We start from the raw sequence: 16,141 nt of genomic DNA, 5'->3' as shown, positions 1-16,141 counted from the left end.
GTTTCAGTGCTTGTAGTCACAATGAGTTAGACTACAGCTGGGGGGGGAGGGAGTGGGCACAGTGCTCCCTTCGCTTTCTCTTGCATAACCTTTAGAAGTTAACATTTTTCTCTTAAAAAAATGATTGTTGATTTTGTGGGATGCCAAACTATACAAATAGTATAGACACATTTTCTTACTAGCCCTGGAAGAAGTAAGGAAGCGTTAGCATTTGAGTTGTCCACAGCCTTGTTTTTTCAGCTTATACCTAGAGTTTACCCTGTTCTCCATGAGGAGGTAATTAAGAATCCATGCCTGCTTTATTCTGGATTTTCTTGCTCTGACTTTTCTTTCTTGAAACAATTGTAGGAATTATTTTATGCATCAAGAGAAGAAGGAAAGAATTAGTAGAAGATGAAATACATAGTCTCTACTTGGACAGGTCTGGAGTTTATCCCAAGCTATGCTGTAGTTCCCCGTGGTAGTTTGGGATGAAACACTCCATTTCAATTTGACTATTTGCCTACCTGAAGAAAAGGAATTTACTTCACACTTGTACAGCTGGCTAAATTAGTTGTGACAGGGTAATCCAAAGAACTTTGCTGACTCTTCTATGTTCCAGTTAAATATGGTCTTCTAACACTTGTAAAGTGCTAGGCTTCCTAAAGAGCCTTTGAACTTTTTCAGATGCTTGAACAGTAGATATTTTTTATCATGCATGCAGCAGAGAACAGCAAGAAATTGTTTTTTGTTTGAATTTATGGTCTATTTTGAAATTCCTATTTTAAAACAAGAGGAGGTAATGATAGAAACAAGTTTATACTTAATATTTCTTTTGATAAAAGACAAGCCAAACTGGATTTTGGAGTGTAGGTAGATGCAAGTGGACAAATTATAGGGAAAAGAATAGCTTTGGTCCAGACCTACAGATTAATTTAGAGTAGTTTAAGCACTTTGATAGTATTTAGAAGACTGTCATGCTCTCCCCAGATGCTGGATTCAAGAGTCTGGAAAGTCCATGATGAATTGACAGTGCTGTCAATGCAAGGTCAGCTAGATTCTCCAGACCTCTGCCTTCTGTTGTGTGCAGTTCTGCATTTGAGGAGGTCGTCCAGAGTACACACGGTGTTGCTATGGGTCTTCAGCTTCCATAATGCTGTATATGAGGTCTGCATGGAAAGGTTTTGGTAGCAGAGGGGCTAGGGGGGTGGCTTCTTTGAAAAGCTGCTAGAAGCTCCTCCATGTCTGTTGGAGCCAGTGCCAGCCAGCTCCAAGTCGGACCCACCACTGGCCAAGGCCGAGCCCATCAGCGATGGTGGGAGCACCTCTGGGATAATATATTTAATAATGGAAGAAAGTTATTGAGCAGAAGTGGTTGCAGCCAGAGAAAGGAGTGAGAATATGGAAGAGCAGAAGCTCTGCAGACACCAAGCTCTTTCTTCACCAGGTGCAGAAGGAGGTTAGGAATGGTGCTCCAGGCGCCGGAGCAGAGATTCCTCTGCAGCCTATGGTGCAGCCCATGGTGAGGCAGCTGTGCCTCTGCAGCCCATGGAGGTCCTTGGAGAAGCAGATTCCAGCTGCAGCCCATGGAGGGGACCCCACAGCAGAGCAGGAGGGTCTGATACCATGAGCAGCCCACACTGGAGCAGGGTCCTGGCAGCAGCTGTGGCCCCACGGAGAGGGGAATCCAAGCTGGAGCAGGTTTGCTGCAGGACTTGTGACCTCACAGCAACCCATGCTGGAGCTGCCTGCTCCTGCAGGGCAGCACCCTGTTGAAGGGACCCACACTGGAGCAGTTCATGAAGAACTGCAGCTTGTGAGAAGGGCTCACATTCAAGATGTTTATGGAGGCCTGTTTGCCATGGGGGAGACCCACAGTGGAGCAGGGGAAGAGTGTGAGAAAGAAGGACTGGAAGAAATAATGGACCAGTAACGAGTGGTGTAGACCAGTAATGTGTGGTGTCCCTCAGGGATCGGTGTTGGGACCGGTCTTGTGTAACATCATCGCTGACATGGACAGTGGGATTGAGTGTGCCCTCAGCAAGTTTGCTGATGACACCAAGCTGTGTGGTCCGGTTGATACGCTGGAGGGAAGGGATGCCATCCAGAGGGACCTTGACACGCTTGTGAGGTGGGCTGATGCCAACCTTATGAAGTTTAACCACGACAAGTGCAGGGTCCTACACCTGGGTCGGAACAATCCCAGGCACGGCTACAGATTGGGCAAAGAAGAGATTCAGAGCAGCCCTGCAGAGAAGGCCTTGGGGGTGCTGGTCGATGAGAAAATGAACATGAGCCGGCAGTGTGCGCTTGCAGCCCAGAAAGCCAACCGTATCCTGGGCTGCATCAAAAGGAGCGTGACCAGCAGGTCGAAGGAGGTGATCCTGCCCCTCTACTCTGCTCTTGTGAGACCTCACCTGGAGTATTGTGTGCAGTTCTGGTGTCCTCAACATGAAAAGGACATGGAACTGCTGGAACAAGTCCAGAGGATGATCATCCACGAGGATGATCAGGGGTCTGGAGCACCTCCTGCATGAAGATAGGCTGAGGAAGTTGGGGCTGTTCAGCCTGGAGAAGAGAAGGCTGCGTGGAGACCTCATAGCAGCCTTCCAGTGCCTGAAGGGGGCTTGTAGGGATGCTGGGGAGGGTCTCTTCGTCAGGGACTGTAGTGACAGGACAAGGGGTAACGGGTTAAAACTTGAACAGGGGAAGTTTAGATTGGATATAAGGAGGAAATTCTTTCCTGTTAGGGTGGTGAGGCACTGGAATGGGTTGCCCAGGAGGGTTGTGAGTGCTCCATCCCTGGCAGTGTTCAAGGCCAGGTTCGATGAAGCCTTGTGTGGGATGGTTTAGTGTGAGGTGTCCCTGCCCATGGCAGGGGGGTTGGAAGTAGATGATCTTGAGGTCCTTTCCAACCCTAACTGTTCTGTGATTCTACGTGTGATGAACTGACCACAATCCCCATTCCCCTTTCCCATGTGCTGCTGGCACGGAGGAGGTAGAAAATTTGGGATTGAAGTTGAGCCAGTGAAGAAGGGAGGGATGGAGGCAGGGTGTTCTAGATTCTGTTTCTCTGCCTGCGTCTGATTTGATTGGCAGTAAATTAAGTTTTCCCCATGTCAAGTGTGTTTTGTCTGTGATGGTAATAAGTGAATGATCTCTCCCTGTGCTTATCTTGTCCCATGAGCCTTTTTTTATACTTTCTCGCCTCTGCACAGCTGAGAAGGATAGTGATAGAGCAGCTTTGGTGGGCACCTGCCCTCCAGCCAGGGTTAACCCACCATGGGTTGCAAGATAAAAAGGTAAATACCAAAATATTTTCATGGTTGAATTACCACCATAACAGAAAACAACATAAATTAATATAAGCAGTAGCAATGGTTGGGGAAAAAAAAAAAAAAAAAAGGCCAAAGGGGACTTCAGGTTTACTAATGTATCTTGAAGCTTTGTAAGAAATTTTCAAGTTTTTCTGCTCTCGTTCTTTTGCAAGACATTATCCTGCTGAGGTTTTTTCCAAAGGCTTTGAATCTGTTGCGACATATATTTTAGCTTCAAATGGAAATTATTCATCAGTCTATTTTAAAAACTGTATATAGCCCAATAAAAAAATGTTGCAACTTGCATGATTTCCCAAGATCCATACAGAACTAATTGCTGTAAGAGCTTCTTACCTTTCTTGCTAATTAAGCATGTATAGCTTCTTCATAACACCTGTACCATCATTTTGATGTTATGTTGAAAATTGGGAAAGTTGAGTAAAAGCTGAGTAAAAGTTGATTATAAATCTGGCAGGTTTGGGCTGTCCATTCCCATTGCAGATTCTGAAGCATTTAGTGCTGAGGTTTCTCTCCTTTGAATGCTATGGGATTGTTCTCTATTGTTTCAGTATTTGGGAGAACCACTCACTTGTAAACTGTTGCTATATCTAACGGAGACCAGTTTACTGCATCTCCTAGTTGATCCATCCTTCTATTGTCAAAGCAAGACACAGTCAGCAAACAATCTCTTGCCTTTGCATGCAGAGAGACAGCAGAGCTACCACGAGTGATAGCATTAACCAGTTGCCTCTCATAACAAAATCTTCATGTCTGATAGCCACAAATCATGTGTTATATGTCTCACAGACATAAAGGAAGGGGGAGAGCTAGCAGCACTTCACAGTCAGAAAATAACTTTTCTCCAGGGTTGTATTCCAAAGCAGTATGAGGTCATGGGATGGAGTTGGGTAGCAGCCATGATTTGGCACCTTCAGCTACCCTGTGACTCCACATTAACCACATCTGCTATTAGGAAGGACAGCTGTAACTAGTTAGAGCTCTAGGAGGAACGTGTGGATTAACAGGTTTTCTGTTGGGCTTTTTGTTTGCCTTTTTTTTTTTTTTTTTTTCTAGTAGAGTCACTTCTCCTAAGCTGCTACAAAGGGTATTGTGATGACATCTTGTTTTGGCCCAGAATTAGGGTTTATTTTTATGGGATTTGATGCTTACTCTGGTTAACATTATCGCTGCCATTTTTTTTTTGCTTAAAATCAGGCTGTTACACTCAACATTAAACTACACTTCCCATTAGTTTAGGAACTTGAGTATGACTTGATTCAAGGTTACTTTTTGTGTCATAGCTTTTTTTTACCAAGTACTTGTTAGTGGGGTCCCTGAATGTCTCTATTTGCATGTCATTAATTTAAATGACTGAGCAGTGATCTAAAGTGACAGATGCAGGGCCACCAAGCATTGTCCTTTCACCTACCTGAAATCATGGTAGTAGTCTTTGTAGTGGTACACTTTTCTAGTAGCAGTCTTGTTGCTGGTGAGACCCTTTCATACAAAAGTCAATTGAAAAATAGAAATACGAGCTCTTTAGAGTCGTTTGTGTTGGAAGAGATCTTAAAGATCATCCAGTTCCAACCCCACTGCCATGGGCAGGGACACCTTCCACTAGACTAGGCTGCTCAAAGCCCCATCCAACCTGGCCTTTTTTTTCCTATTATTACAATTATAGAAGAGAGGGTATAACATAAAATAGATTTGAACATGAAGAGTAATTGGAATGAACCAATGATTTGAAGTCTCCTTTTCATGTTCCCATGTTAATCCCAGGTTTCTGACCTTTTATTTTTCCTGACGCTCTCATCTTAAGCATGCTAACAAGGTATTCCTAACAACTCCTGCCCCGAGGCTCCTATCCGAGACAGTTGAGTTTCTTTTTCTCACTTTTATCGCCTGTGGTTGTATGAAACAGGTACTATCCACAAAATACCTGCTGAGGTTTCCATCATGCTGCTGCTTCGTTTTTGTTTTTTGAGGTTTTTTACCCAGTTCTGACAGCCCTCAGAGCCATTCCATATCTCAAAACTTTCATTGTGAGTCTATCTTAGCAAGCTTGTAGTGTCCATTCTCTTCCCAGTCATTGCCACATTGTACAGTTTGTATGTGTGTTTGCACATGAGTAAGTTATACAGCTGCTGCTTTATTATGGTATGACTGACAAGTTATGTTTTGAGGCTTGTTCCTCTCTGAGCACATCTGCTATTCAGAATGAAGAATGTCTGTTTATGCAGTTTTGGTTCCTTTTCATTTCAAGAGACTTGAAAATACAGACAGTGAAATTAGTTCAATTAAATGTCTACATGGAGTTTAATGAAACATAGCAGTGATGATAGAGAGACGTTTTTATTACTATATAGGGAAATAATGCATCACTTACCAAGATAAAGTTTGAGGAGACCCTGACTTTCAGGTGGTTCTGTACGTAGCCTGCAACTTTTCGCTGAAAAGTGTGACTTTGTACTACTCAGTTGCTTTGTTCACTTTGCAGCACCTTAGTTGCACACTGAATGAGTTCCTAAGGAAAGTACCTAGGACATTCTTGAGTGAAAATAAATTAATAGTGTAAAATAATACAAGAAGTAACAAGAACATGTGAAAATAAATGTGTATGATTCCAGTGTCTTTGTAATTAAACATAATGGGGGCAGTAGGAGGCAGAAAGGGTATATGCTATAAATATAGCTGATGTTTTTCTGTTAAGTGTTATTTTCTGCCAAGGTTCTTATATACTGGAAAATACTTAAGGAAAAATAAAGTGAGCATTGAATGTGCCAAAAAAGCAGAAAAATGGGAATTTTAAAGAATGTGAGTGTCATATTGTATGTTTGTTGGCTTCTGTCAGTGTGAATGGTGTTTGTATTTTGCTATAAGGAAAAAATGTGGTTATTCCATATGGACTGGCATGTATACGCCTAAACCCTTTGTATAAATATACGAATTAAGGGACACCAGATGTTGCACAGAAGCTGCTGCTGCTTTCTGAACTTCATGATATATTCTTTCAAAACCCACAGGAAGTAGCTGAGGGAAAAAGTGTATTAATTAAGTTCAGAAATAGATTTTCCAGCTATAGAACAATCTCCAAAGAAAATACCATTTGCTCTTAGAAATGTGAGCTTGCTGTCCCAGGAATCTGGTGGCAGCCTGCAGCACTGTCACATGGGGATCAAAATTCAGATTTCAAGTTCTCAGAGCTAGGCTAGCCCAAAAGTAAGCCACCCTGTGGTCCTTGGAAATGGACCCATCTTTTGACCCATCTCCTCTGGCCAGTGTTCATAGTTCTGTAGACAGTCTACAGAGAAAATATTTTTCCAGTTTTTCTTGACCTGAAGAAATAGTAATAGCAGAGAATTCAGGAGAAAGGAAGGTACTAAATTTCTCAGATGCTCTGCATTTCAAATATGAAATGTGATTGGACACACCCTGGATATATTTTGTAGGCTCTAGAACTACAGCAGAAGAAATAAAAATGGTATTTGCTTTGCATTGGTTGAGGAACAAGATTTATATTTTGCAAACCAATTAAATGGTTTTGCATTTAGAAGTACTGGCTCTGGTGTAGTCATATTGTCATCTTCTGCTCCATTTCCTTCAGATCAATGCACTGAAAGTGACTGTCTTGAGCTAGTAGTTGGCACGAAGTGTCCATCTGTCTCTGTGCAGTGAATACGTAAGTTTATACTAAATGTCATAATTCTGCTGGAAGAAAATGTACATGCAAACAAGTAAGATCCCCACTGAGAAATTTTACATCAAGCAAATCAGTTACCTTAAACATGCATTGCTGATGTACTAGGTAGTGTTTGTGTCATGGTTTGACCCCAGCCAGCAACTAAGCGCCCAGCAACAGCTGCTCACTCACCCCACTCCCGCAGGATGGGGATAGCATCAGAAGAACAAAAGTCAGAAAACTTGTAGCTTGAGATAAAGACAGTTCAATAAGTGAAGCAAAACTGTGTGTGCAAGCAAAGGAGAATAAGGAATTAATTCACTACTTCCCATCAGAGACTAGATGTTTAGCCACATCACAGAAAGCAGGGCTTTCTTTCACCCAAGTTACTTGGGAAGACAAATGCCATAACCACAAACATACCCCATTTCCTTTTCCTTGCCTTGAACTTTTATTGCTGAGCATGACTTGATATGGAATGGAATATCCTTTTGGTCAGTTCAGATCGGCTATCCCCGGTGTGTTTCCTTCCCCCTGGCTGCTTTTTGGGAGGGCAGAGTGAGAAACAAAGAAGGCCTTGGTGTTGTGCAAGCAGTACTCAGCAATAACTAAATCATTGGTATCTTACATGTTAGGGAAAAAGGACTCGTCACACAATCAAGGAGTCACATTCATACCAGCTGAGACTTTAACCACAAGGACTCATAATCCCTTTGTGGTGGGCGGCTCTAGTGAACCAATGGGTGCCCCATATTGACTCCATATGCACAAATACACACACACTCAATGCAGACTTTTTTCCCTGTTTGGCTCAACTTTAGGATTCTAAATTAGGATTTAGAATCCTAATTTAATCCTAATCTATTTAGGATTTTAGCAGAGTCTCAAGCAGACTCTAGTCAGTTTTTCAGTACATTGGTAAGAAACAGCTCAAGCTGGGTGCCTCTGTAGAGTCACCCCAAACAAAGAAAACCAGGTAAGGGCAGTTACACCGTTATAATCTAAACTACCCACTGCTCTTGTGACAGTTCCAGACAGAGGTAATATTAAAGTCTGGGGTCTTCCTGTTCCTCAGTGGGTGCCTTCATTGACTCCAGGCAGGGGATTTCTTATCTTGAAGATTGTACCTTCTGCTGACAAGCGTAGTGGCCTTCCTTGCTTCCTTATATTCCATCATGAACCAGCTCTGGGGCCTCCTTTTACCTAACTAGGTTAAAATTCAGCATATCTAGGTGAAAGTTTACAGCCTGCAGCCTAAGGCTTGAGTACCTATAGCTGCTTACGTGCTAAGTGATCAGTATCCTTCATTTGTCTACATTATCAACTCTAAAATGCTTTAGTCACAAATCCAAAGCACAGCACCATCTTGGCCATTGCGGAGAAAGTTACCTCCTTCCCAAGGCAAAGCCTGTACAATCTCCACCCTTTATTCCCTGCAGTTTACATACCTGTGACTTGGGCTCATCAGTTGCAGTGTTTGTTGAGGGCAGGAGAGGTAGCATGTTCTGCTGAGTTGCCGGGCACCAAAATCAGCTCAGTTTGGGTCAAGGGGCTCTTACCTGGTTCTTTATGAGATTTGTTAGCTGTTACTTCGTGTGGCCTCTGCTGTGGTACTTACTGTAGCATATGGCTCAAATCACAAATAGCAACAATTGAGAAATATATCCATCATAGTACCAGTAGGAGAAAAGGAGGAAGGTGTGTCTTTTCTCCTCTTTCCGAAAGAATTCCACTGGAGTCTTAAAGAGATCTTCCTGCTAAGTTTGTGTTTTACAAACCTGTTACACCTCGTTTCCCTCCCTTCAAAAAAGACAACATAGCTGTCTTTGGAAAAGTCTTAAATACCTCTCATGTTGTTCTTTAAGCAGAGTGATGACACTAATCTGAAAATGAGGTAGCTTTCATAATGTGCCATACCTGTGACTTCTAATATATAATAGGAAAAGTCAGACATAGAAGCAATTCCTACTTTTTTCCTTTTTTTTCAAATTAAAGTGTGAAGATCATATTTGTTCTTTGAATCAGTCTAAAAAGTTTTGGTATTCTGCCACATCAAATTCAGTATTGTTTGTCTAAAAGATCAGGTTAGACATTGCCTCTTACACATGTTTAATGTATATTTCTTCAATACCTGCTGTGTTATTTTGTCTGCTTTCATGGCATTCATACTGCACTTCTTGCAAGCTGCTTGTATTCTTTCATGCAGAATGTCTTCTACCAATATGATGTTCTTTATTCAGTGGGTTCATGAATTTGCTTTGTGTGTGCAAGAAACAGTGAATGTAAAATCAGTGTGTTAGCTCTGAAAGATGTGTCTGTTTTTAAAATAAAAATCACATTACCCATATTCAGTACCTGAGAAATAACAGGTTTGCTTACATATGTGCTACATTTCTGCCAATATTTGGGCAGTCACATTTGTCCTCATTTAGAATGAAAAAAAAAATCAAATATTACAGTGTCATAAGCCTTTCCTCTTGTTTAGTTAATAGTCTAGAATCACATTAGTATGTATTGTAGCATAACTGATACAGACCTGTAAAAGCATCCACCATTTTATTGACTTTGTGCCTTTGAATTTATTTTGTAAAGCCAAATTGTACTGCAACAGAGCGAGCCATTGCAAGACTTGCAACACACCCCACCTTGAAACCCAGATTTGTTGAACTTAAAGGTATGAAATATTACTTGTTTATGACTTCAGTAGCTTACTAATGTAAGGCAAAAGGAGCATTACAGCTGGATTCCCAAAAGCAGCTAAAAGGTTTTGCAATGACTCCCTTAAAATTGCCTGGAAACTGTCCCCAGAATCCTTAGGGAATCTGTCCTGGTTCTTTAGGTTATCTCCTGTTCTCTTTAAACTCAATTTTCCCAACTAAAATTGACGTTGGAAAAGGGTCAGGTACAAATACCCATTTCATTATATCTGAGCAATTTATTTACTATTTGTTTGCAGTTCTTACATGCAAAGAAGTGCCCTAAATAAACATGATTATTAGCTGCAGATTATTTGCTGATGGAAGAGTTCAGAGTTAAACCCAAGTTTAGCAGTGTGTTCAGTTGCAGATAATTTCACATTTGCTTCCTGTTTTTTCTTGACCCTGTACCTGTAATATCTTTAGAATCAATCATAGAATCAACTAGGTTGGAAAAGGCTTTTAAGATCATAAAGTCTCACCATTATCCCAGGACTGCCAAGTCCACCTCTAAACCATGTCCCTAAGGGCCTCGTCTGCATGGTTTGTGAACATTTCCAGGGTCAGTGACCCCACCACTGCCCTGGGCAAGCCTGTTCCAATGCCTGATCACCCTCTGTGAAGAATTTTTTCCTAATATTCAGTCTAAACCTCCCCTGACACAGCTTGACTCAAGTATTTCTTGTCCGATGTGTTCAGTAAATGGTTGATAAGGAAATTCCAATTCTGCTTTTCTTATGCAACATATTTAACGTGCAAAAGTGTTTTATTATATTAAAATAATATACATAAACTCATGTGTAGTTTCAACAAAAGATTTTTCTTCTGTCCTTTTTATAGCTGCTGTAAAAGCTTTTAAGGATGCAAGAAAGAACCCAGACAAAGCCACTCATTCAAAAAAGGCTACATCAGAAGAGCCTAAATCAGCACAACATTTCAATAGTGTTTTGGATGACCAGGATCTTAAACTAGCTCAAAACCAGCAAGGATGTGAACACAAAACAAGAGATAGTATGAACGTAGAGACTGATAAGGTTGCTGAAGAGCTTTGTGAGAGTGAATCTGAGCAGAAAGCTGTAGAAATTAAGAGAGCATATATTCTAGAAAAACCTTCATTTCAGGCAGTAGAAATGCAAGCAGTCGGCCAGAATAAAATGGGAAGGAAACTTGGCTATCAAACACGGAAAGAAAATACAAGCTTGAACAAATTAAATGCAATAAAAATAAATGATGATAGAGACCAGAAACATCCTAATGAAGAGGAGTACTTTGATGATAGTACTGAAGAGAGGTTTTATAACCAGTCGTCAGATTCTGACAGTGACAGCAATGATGATTTCTTTGTTGGCAAAGTAAAAAGGAAGAAAAAGATAGCAGCAGTTACTGCTCTTTCTTCAGTAAAAGCAAAGGATGGACTTCAGAAGAACATAGTGAAGAAAGAAAAGAACACAGTGGCTAGGGCAGAGCAAGATTTGATTGTGGAAGAAGGAAAGCCACATGCAAAAGCAAGCAAGCTAGAATCAATGTTCTGCAGTTCTTTGTCTGCCTCTAATCAGAAATCTCAAAAGAGAAGGTAATTTTTTCCCATTGTTATGTTCTCTATTCCCTGCTTTCTTCGCAGTAATACAGATGATTGTGATTTTTAGTAGCCCTTCCCAAATAGGGAGGATTCCTGAAGAGACCTGAAGTAAATACTTCTATTTTTACTTGTTATTAACAAAGAGGAATCAATATACAAGGGGTTTTGCACATTATGCTGGAAAAGTCATTGCGTGAGTGTTTTGGTGATGGCAGTTCTTTAGTCACAAGTGTTTGTTATCTTACAAGTCTATTGAAAAATCCTAAATTCTCTTTTTATTTTTAGAAATACAAAAGACCAGCCTCACAAAAATGAAAGAACAGGTATGTATTACTTAACCTGGTAAAGTTGTAAGAGTAAAAACATCTTGAGATTCTGTTGCCTCTGCATTCTAATCATGATAGGTTGGTTTTTGTTTCATTTCAATTTTGTAGCACACATTTTAACATTTGTTGTTAAAATAGTCAAATTGTTGAGCTTTCATTTTAATCTGTCGGTATCATTTGCTATTACCTGTTTTTGAATATTAGACATACTTAAAGTAGGGTTTACACGGGAAAGTCCTTTCCTGTCTGACTTCATGTTGAGTAGTTAGTGCACAGGAAAAGGTGTGAGATTATGATAATTTAACAGATAGTTTATCTCTTGAGTAATTCCTTCAGTAGCTCCTTCAATATTTTATTCCATTTGTAGTATATGGTACCATTTTTTAATTAATTAGCTGAAGGGTATCATTTCAGTCATATTGAGTTACACTGTAATATCTCATTGGTTTATGTGAAGAAGAGAGTTGAGGCTGTGCTGAATATTGGTCTACACAAATTTTGAATGTAATCAGTAATAATAAATCTGAACTATCTGCAGTCTACCAAGTCATAATTTACTGGGCTGCAAGGTGAGGAAATGTTGCTGTGAACATTCAGATGAATGTGTTCTACATGGCTCATTAAGAATTTGTTGAAAATATCTGCAATTCCAAGGTAGGTTTAGCATATTTTTATGAAGGTTCATTATATAGTTAACTGTTTTATTTTGTATTTCTCGCACAGCTCTTTATAAAAAGGAACCACAGCTCAAGAAGCAACCCTTTGTAAAAACCGCAGGTGTTAAATGTGACAATAAGAAAGCATTTTTGGAGCAGCCTCTTCATCCATCATGGGAAGCAAGCAAGAGACGCAGGGAACAAATGTCTCAAATTACAGCATTCCAAGGGAAAAAGATTAAATTTGATGACTAAACTAATGTAAATTGAGATTCTGGAAGAAGATTCTTGCAGATTTGCAACCCGTGCTATTTTCTTATAAAATAACAACTGCTGTTTGAACACTTTTGCTATACTGTCCTTATCCTTTGCAGCCTATAAAACAGCAACTGCTAGAACTTATCATCTGTTAATAATGAAGATTGCTTCATTTATTCAATGGACTTTTGGTTAATGTGTGGTTATTCATTGCTGGTTCATAAGTCCCGTTACATAGTGCCACCATTTATGAAGTACACCCTAACATGAATGAATGGTTTTTAGGAACATCATTTGTACCCTGTAGGAATACTACAGTTTCTCTGGAGTTTTTTCTTAGTGTAAAAATGTGCTTTGAACTACATGAGGACTTGTATGTCAAGAAAAGGGGAAATACAAAGTATTTAGGTGATTATCCTAGAACTGTATTATCAAGTACATCTCAACTGATGCAGTTGAAAGTAAGAGATTCTTAAACAGACTTTACAAAACATGAATATATCAGGTATCTGGAAAAGCTGGTCAGTGGTATGCATGATATGAAAATTTCTGGAGAGCAATAAAATAGTGGTGTGTGAACTTGTCATCTCTGTCCTTTGATTATATTGCTGATTTGAAGAACTGAGAGAGTGTCTGTAACTGTTGCCCTAATGGATGTATCTGGATACTCCAGCATCTCTGTCTTGCAGTTTCTGAAAGAATGCTAAAAAACTGAAGGTTCTTTTTACACTAAGAAACATTTCACCTTTAAGTGCCATTCTGAGTTTGGGAGTTCTTTTAATTGGGATATGAGGTAAAATCTTCATTGTATTTTTCTTCAGGGGCTTTTCCCACCACTTAACTGAAACAAGTTCTGAACTGATAATTTTTAACAGTGTTGTTTATTTACATAATCTTCCATGTTTTATAAACTTCTGTCTTTCATAAATTAGTTCAGAAACTTGGTAAGTGACTGCAGTGGGTGTAAGACAATATGCTCTAGAAATCATGTAGCATTCTGTAATGCCTAAGAACAGTCCTGCGTCAGACCAACAGGTCTGTCTATCCTAATAGCTTCAACAGTCAGAAAGGGGTGCTTTAAGCATAGGGATAGAGGAAGTACACAGTACATCGTCCACATCCAGCTCATCAAGCTTACAGTTTTGTTCAGGGACATCTTGTGATATTGTAGCTTATTGTGTTTATTAATTGTCAATGAATTTCTTTTTTCCCGGTTTGTCTGCTCTTAAAATCATGTAAACTTACGGAATCTAAAAATCCCCGAAGGTGTAGAAGTTGTTTGAAAAACTGTGTTTTTCAATGTCTTGGCAAAGAAGGCCAGCAGCCTCTTGGGCTGCACTGGGAAGAGTGTGGCCAGCAGGACAAGGGAGGTGATCCTTGCCCTATACTCAGCACTGGTGAGGCCACATCTGAAGTGCTGGGTCCAGTTCTGAGCTCCCCAGTATACGAGGGACAAGGGCAGACTGGAGCAAGTCCAGCAAAGGGTGACCAAGATGATTAAAGCCATCAAGTATATGACATATGATTAGAAAACTGAGAGAACTGGGACTGTTCCAAAGAGAGGCCTCGGGGGGGTGGATCTTGTCAATGTGTGTAAATACGGGGGCAGTGTAAAGGAGATTAAGGCAGACTCTTCTCAGTGCTATTGAGTAGCAGGACAAGAGGCACTGATCACAAATTGAAATACAAGAAGTTCTGCTTACACAAGAAAAACTCTGTGAGGGCAACAGAGCACTGGCACAGGTACCCAGAAAGATTGGTATGGCCACCACTGTCTCTCCCCCTTGCAGACTTTGTATATTAATATTTATAGCCCAGCAATTTCTGCTCATTCTGCCATCATGTATTAAATTCTCGAAGGCTAAATGTTCCAGTCAGTCCACTTTATATTATTACCTAGTCATGTATTTGCCCCACTCGGGCTTTCTTTCCTGCACCCTAAACAGATGTCAGTATATGTGTTATTCTCCTCCTAAATGTCGTTGCTACTCAGAGGAATCAGAAATTCAAATAACCTTCCATTTCCCATGTTTTTTGTCAGTTTTATTTTCACTGTACCATATGGAACAAGATGTAAGGCCAGAAACTTCAAAATAAAACATGGAAACATTTTTACTGTGGTTTCGTAGGAAAGGATCATATTTTGTAGAAAAAGTCATGCATTTACCTGCTATATACTCTTTTAAGTTTTCCAGATGCTAATCCTTATGGCTTTCAATAAATAAGTATTTACTTACCTACACCAAACAAATGTTTGGTATGTGACTTACCTCATTCCAGTAAAAGGCAAGAAAAAATTCTTTTGGTATATGTCATCAACTGTAATACATTTTTTCTTGAACAGTTTATCTTTCTTTTAGCAGATGAGCACTGTAATGCAAGAGTTGATTCACATTAAAGGCCGAAAATTTGGAGTTTGCAAATAGTCTGGGGGTGGGAGGTGGAGGGGAAGAGCTTGTGTTCTGAAGTACCTTTTTAGCATGTGCTTAGAGTTCTAGGAGCACTGGTTTATCTTGGCATTCGAGCAAGTTCCTTACTCCATTCTTACAGCTGTAATTTGTGGCCATAGAATTCTTCCTGAAGGAAACCTGACTTACCAAAACTTCTGTTTTCATCTTCGAAAGCACTTCTGAGCTCTTACTTTAAAGAAAAGAAAAAAGATAACATCACTGAACATGAATGAGAGAAAAGAGATTAGGTTACTGGCATTGCTTCATATTTTAATGGGTTACTACTACTTCTAGCTGGTGCTTAGTGACTCACCTGGATCACAGCGTTAAAGCACTGTGCAAACAAGTGGTGATGCGTGAGACTTGATAATATTTTTAATGTGTAACTGGGCAATTTTTTTGTGAACTGATAAACACAATGAACTTGCCTGGAGGTTGTTGGTAAAGTTTAGAACACTTTCTCATCATTATATCGAGATAGCATTTTCGGTATATACATGATTTTAATATAACTTGTATCTGATGTACTGTTTAGACAGAGAGCTCTCACAAAGGACTACACATTTATTTTTACAGTGATATGGAAAGTTATTTCATTCTGTGATTATTAGATCTAAAAAGCTTTCAGAGTCATGTTTTCCACTACCATACTGTAGAAGAAATGTTCTCAGCTGTGGTACATACTGTGAGATACTACTAGACTGGTTCAGGTGCATGACTCTTTCCTTCATAATTAACTAACAAAACAATCTCAGACATTTCAGAGTCTTTTAAGAGAGTCGTTATTAATTTAAATGTGTTGGTTCATAGAATCATAGAATAGATAGGGTTGGAAAGGACCTTAAGATCATCTAGTTCCAACCCCCCTGCCATGGGCAGGGACGCCTCCCACTAAACCGTGTCGCCCAAGGCTCTGTCCAACCTGGCCTTGAGCACTGCCAGGGATGGAGCATTCACAGCTTCCCTGGGCAACCCATTCCAGTGCTTCACCACCCTAACAGGAAAGAATTTCCTCCTTATATCCAATCTAAACTTCCCCTGTTCAAGTTTTAACCCATTACCCCTTGTCCTGTCACTACAGTCCCTGACGAAGAGTCCCTCCCCAGCATCCCTATAGGCCCCCCTTCAGATACTGGAAGGCTGCTATGAGGTCCCCACGCAGCCTTCTCTTCTCCAGGCTGAACAGCCCCAACTTTCTCAG

The 16,141-nt window shown here is 40.3% G+C and overlaps 1 protein-coding gene across 1 annotated transcript in view; it reads left to right on the top strand.

The window, feature by feature from the left end:
• Positions 1–13,074, top strand: part of SRFBP1 (serum response factor binding protein 1) — a 73,722-nt gene extending 60,648 nt beyond the window's left edge. The window contains exons 5-8 of the mRNA XM_065663034.1: positions 9,568–9,649; positions 10,512–11,244; positions 11,536–11,573; positions 12,300–13,074. Coding sequence (XP_065519106.1) covers positions 9,568–9,649; positions 10,512–11,244; positions 11,536–11,573; positions 12,300–12,487 — 1,041 coding nt within the window. The 3' untranslated portion in view covers positions 12,488–13,074. The remainder of the gene's footprint in view (positions 1–9,567; positions 9,650–10,511; positions 11,245–11,535; positions 11,574–12,299) is intronic.
• Positions 13,075–16,141: the final 3,067 nt, after the last annotated feature.

The sequence above is a fragment of the Lathamus discolor genome, chromosome Z, assembly GCF_037157495.1.
Source record: "Lathamus discolor isolate bLatDis1 chromosome Z, bLatDis1.hap1, whole genome shotgun sequence".
Taxonomy (NCBI): domain Eukaryota; kingdom Metazoa; phylum Chordata; class Aves; order Psittaciformes; family Psittacidae; genus Lathamus; species Lathamus discolor.
This window is presented reverse-complemented; position numbering and strand designations above follow the sequence as displayed.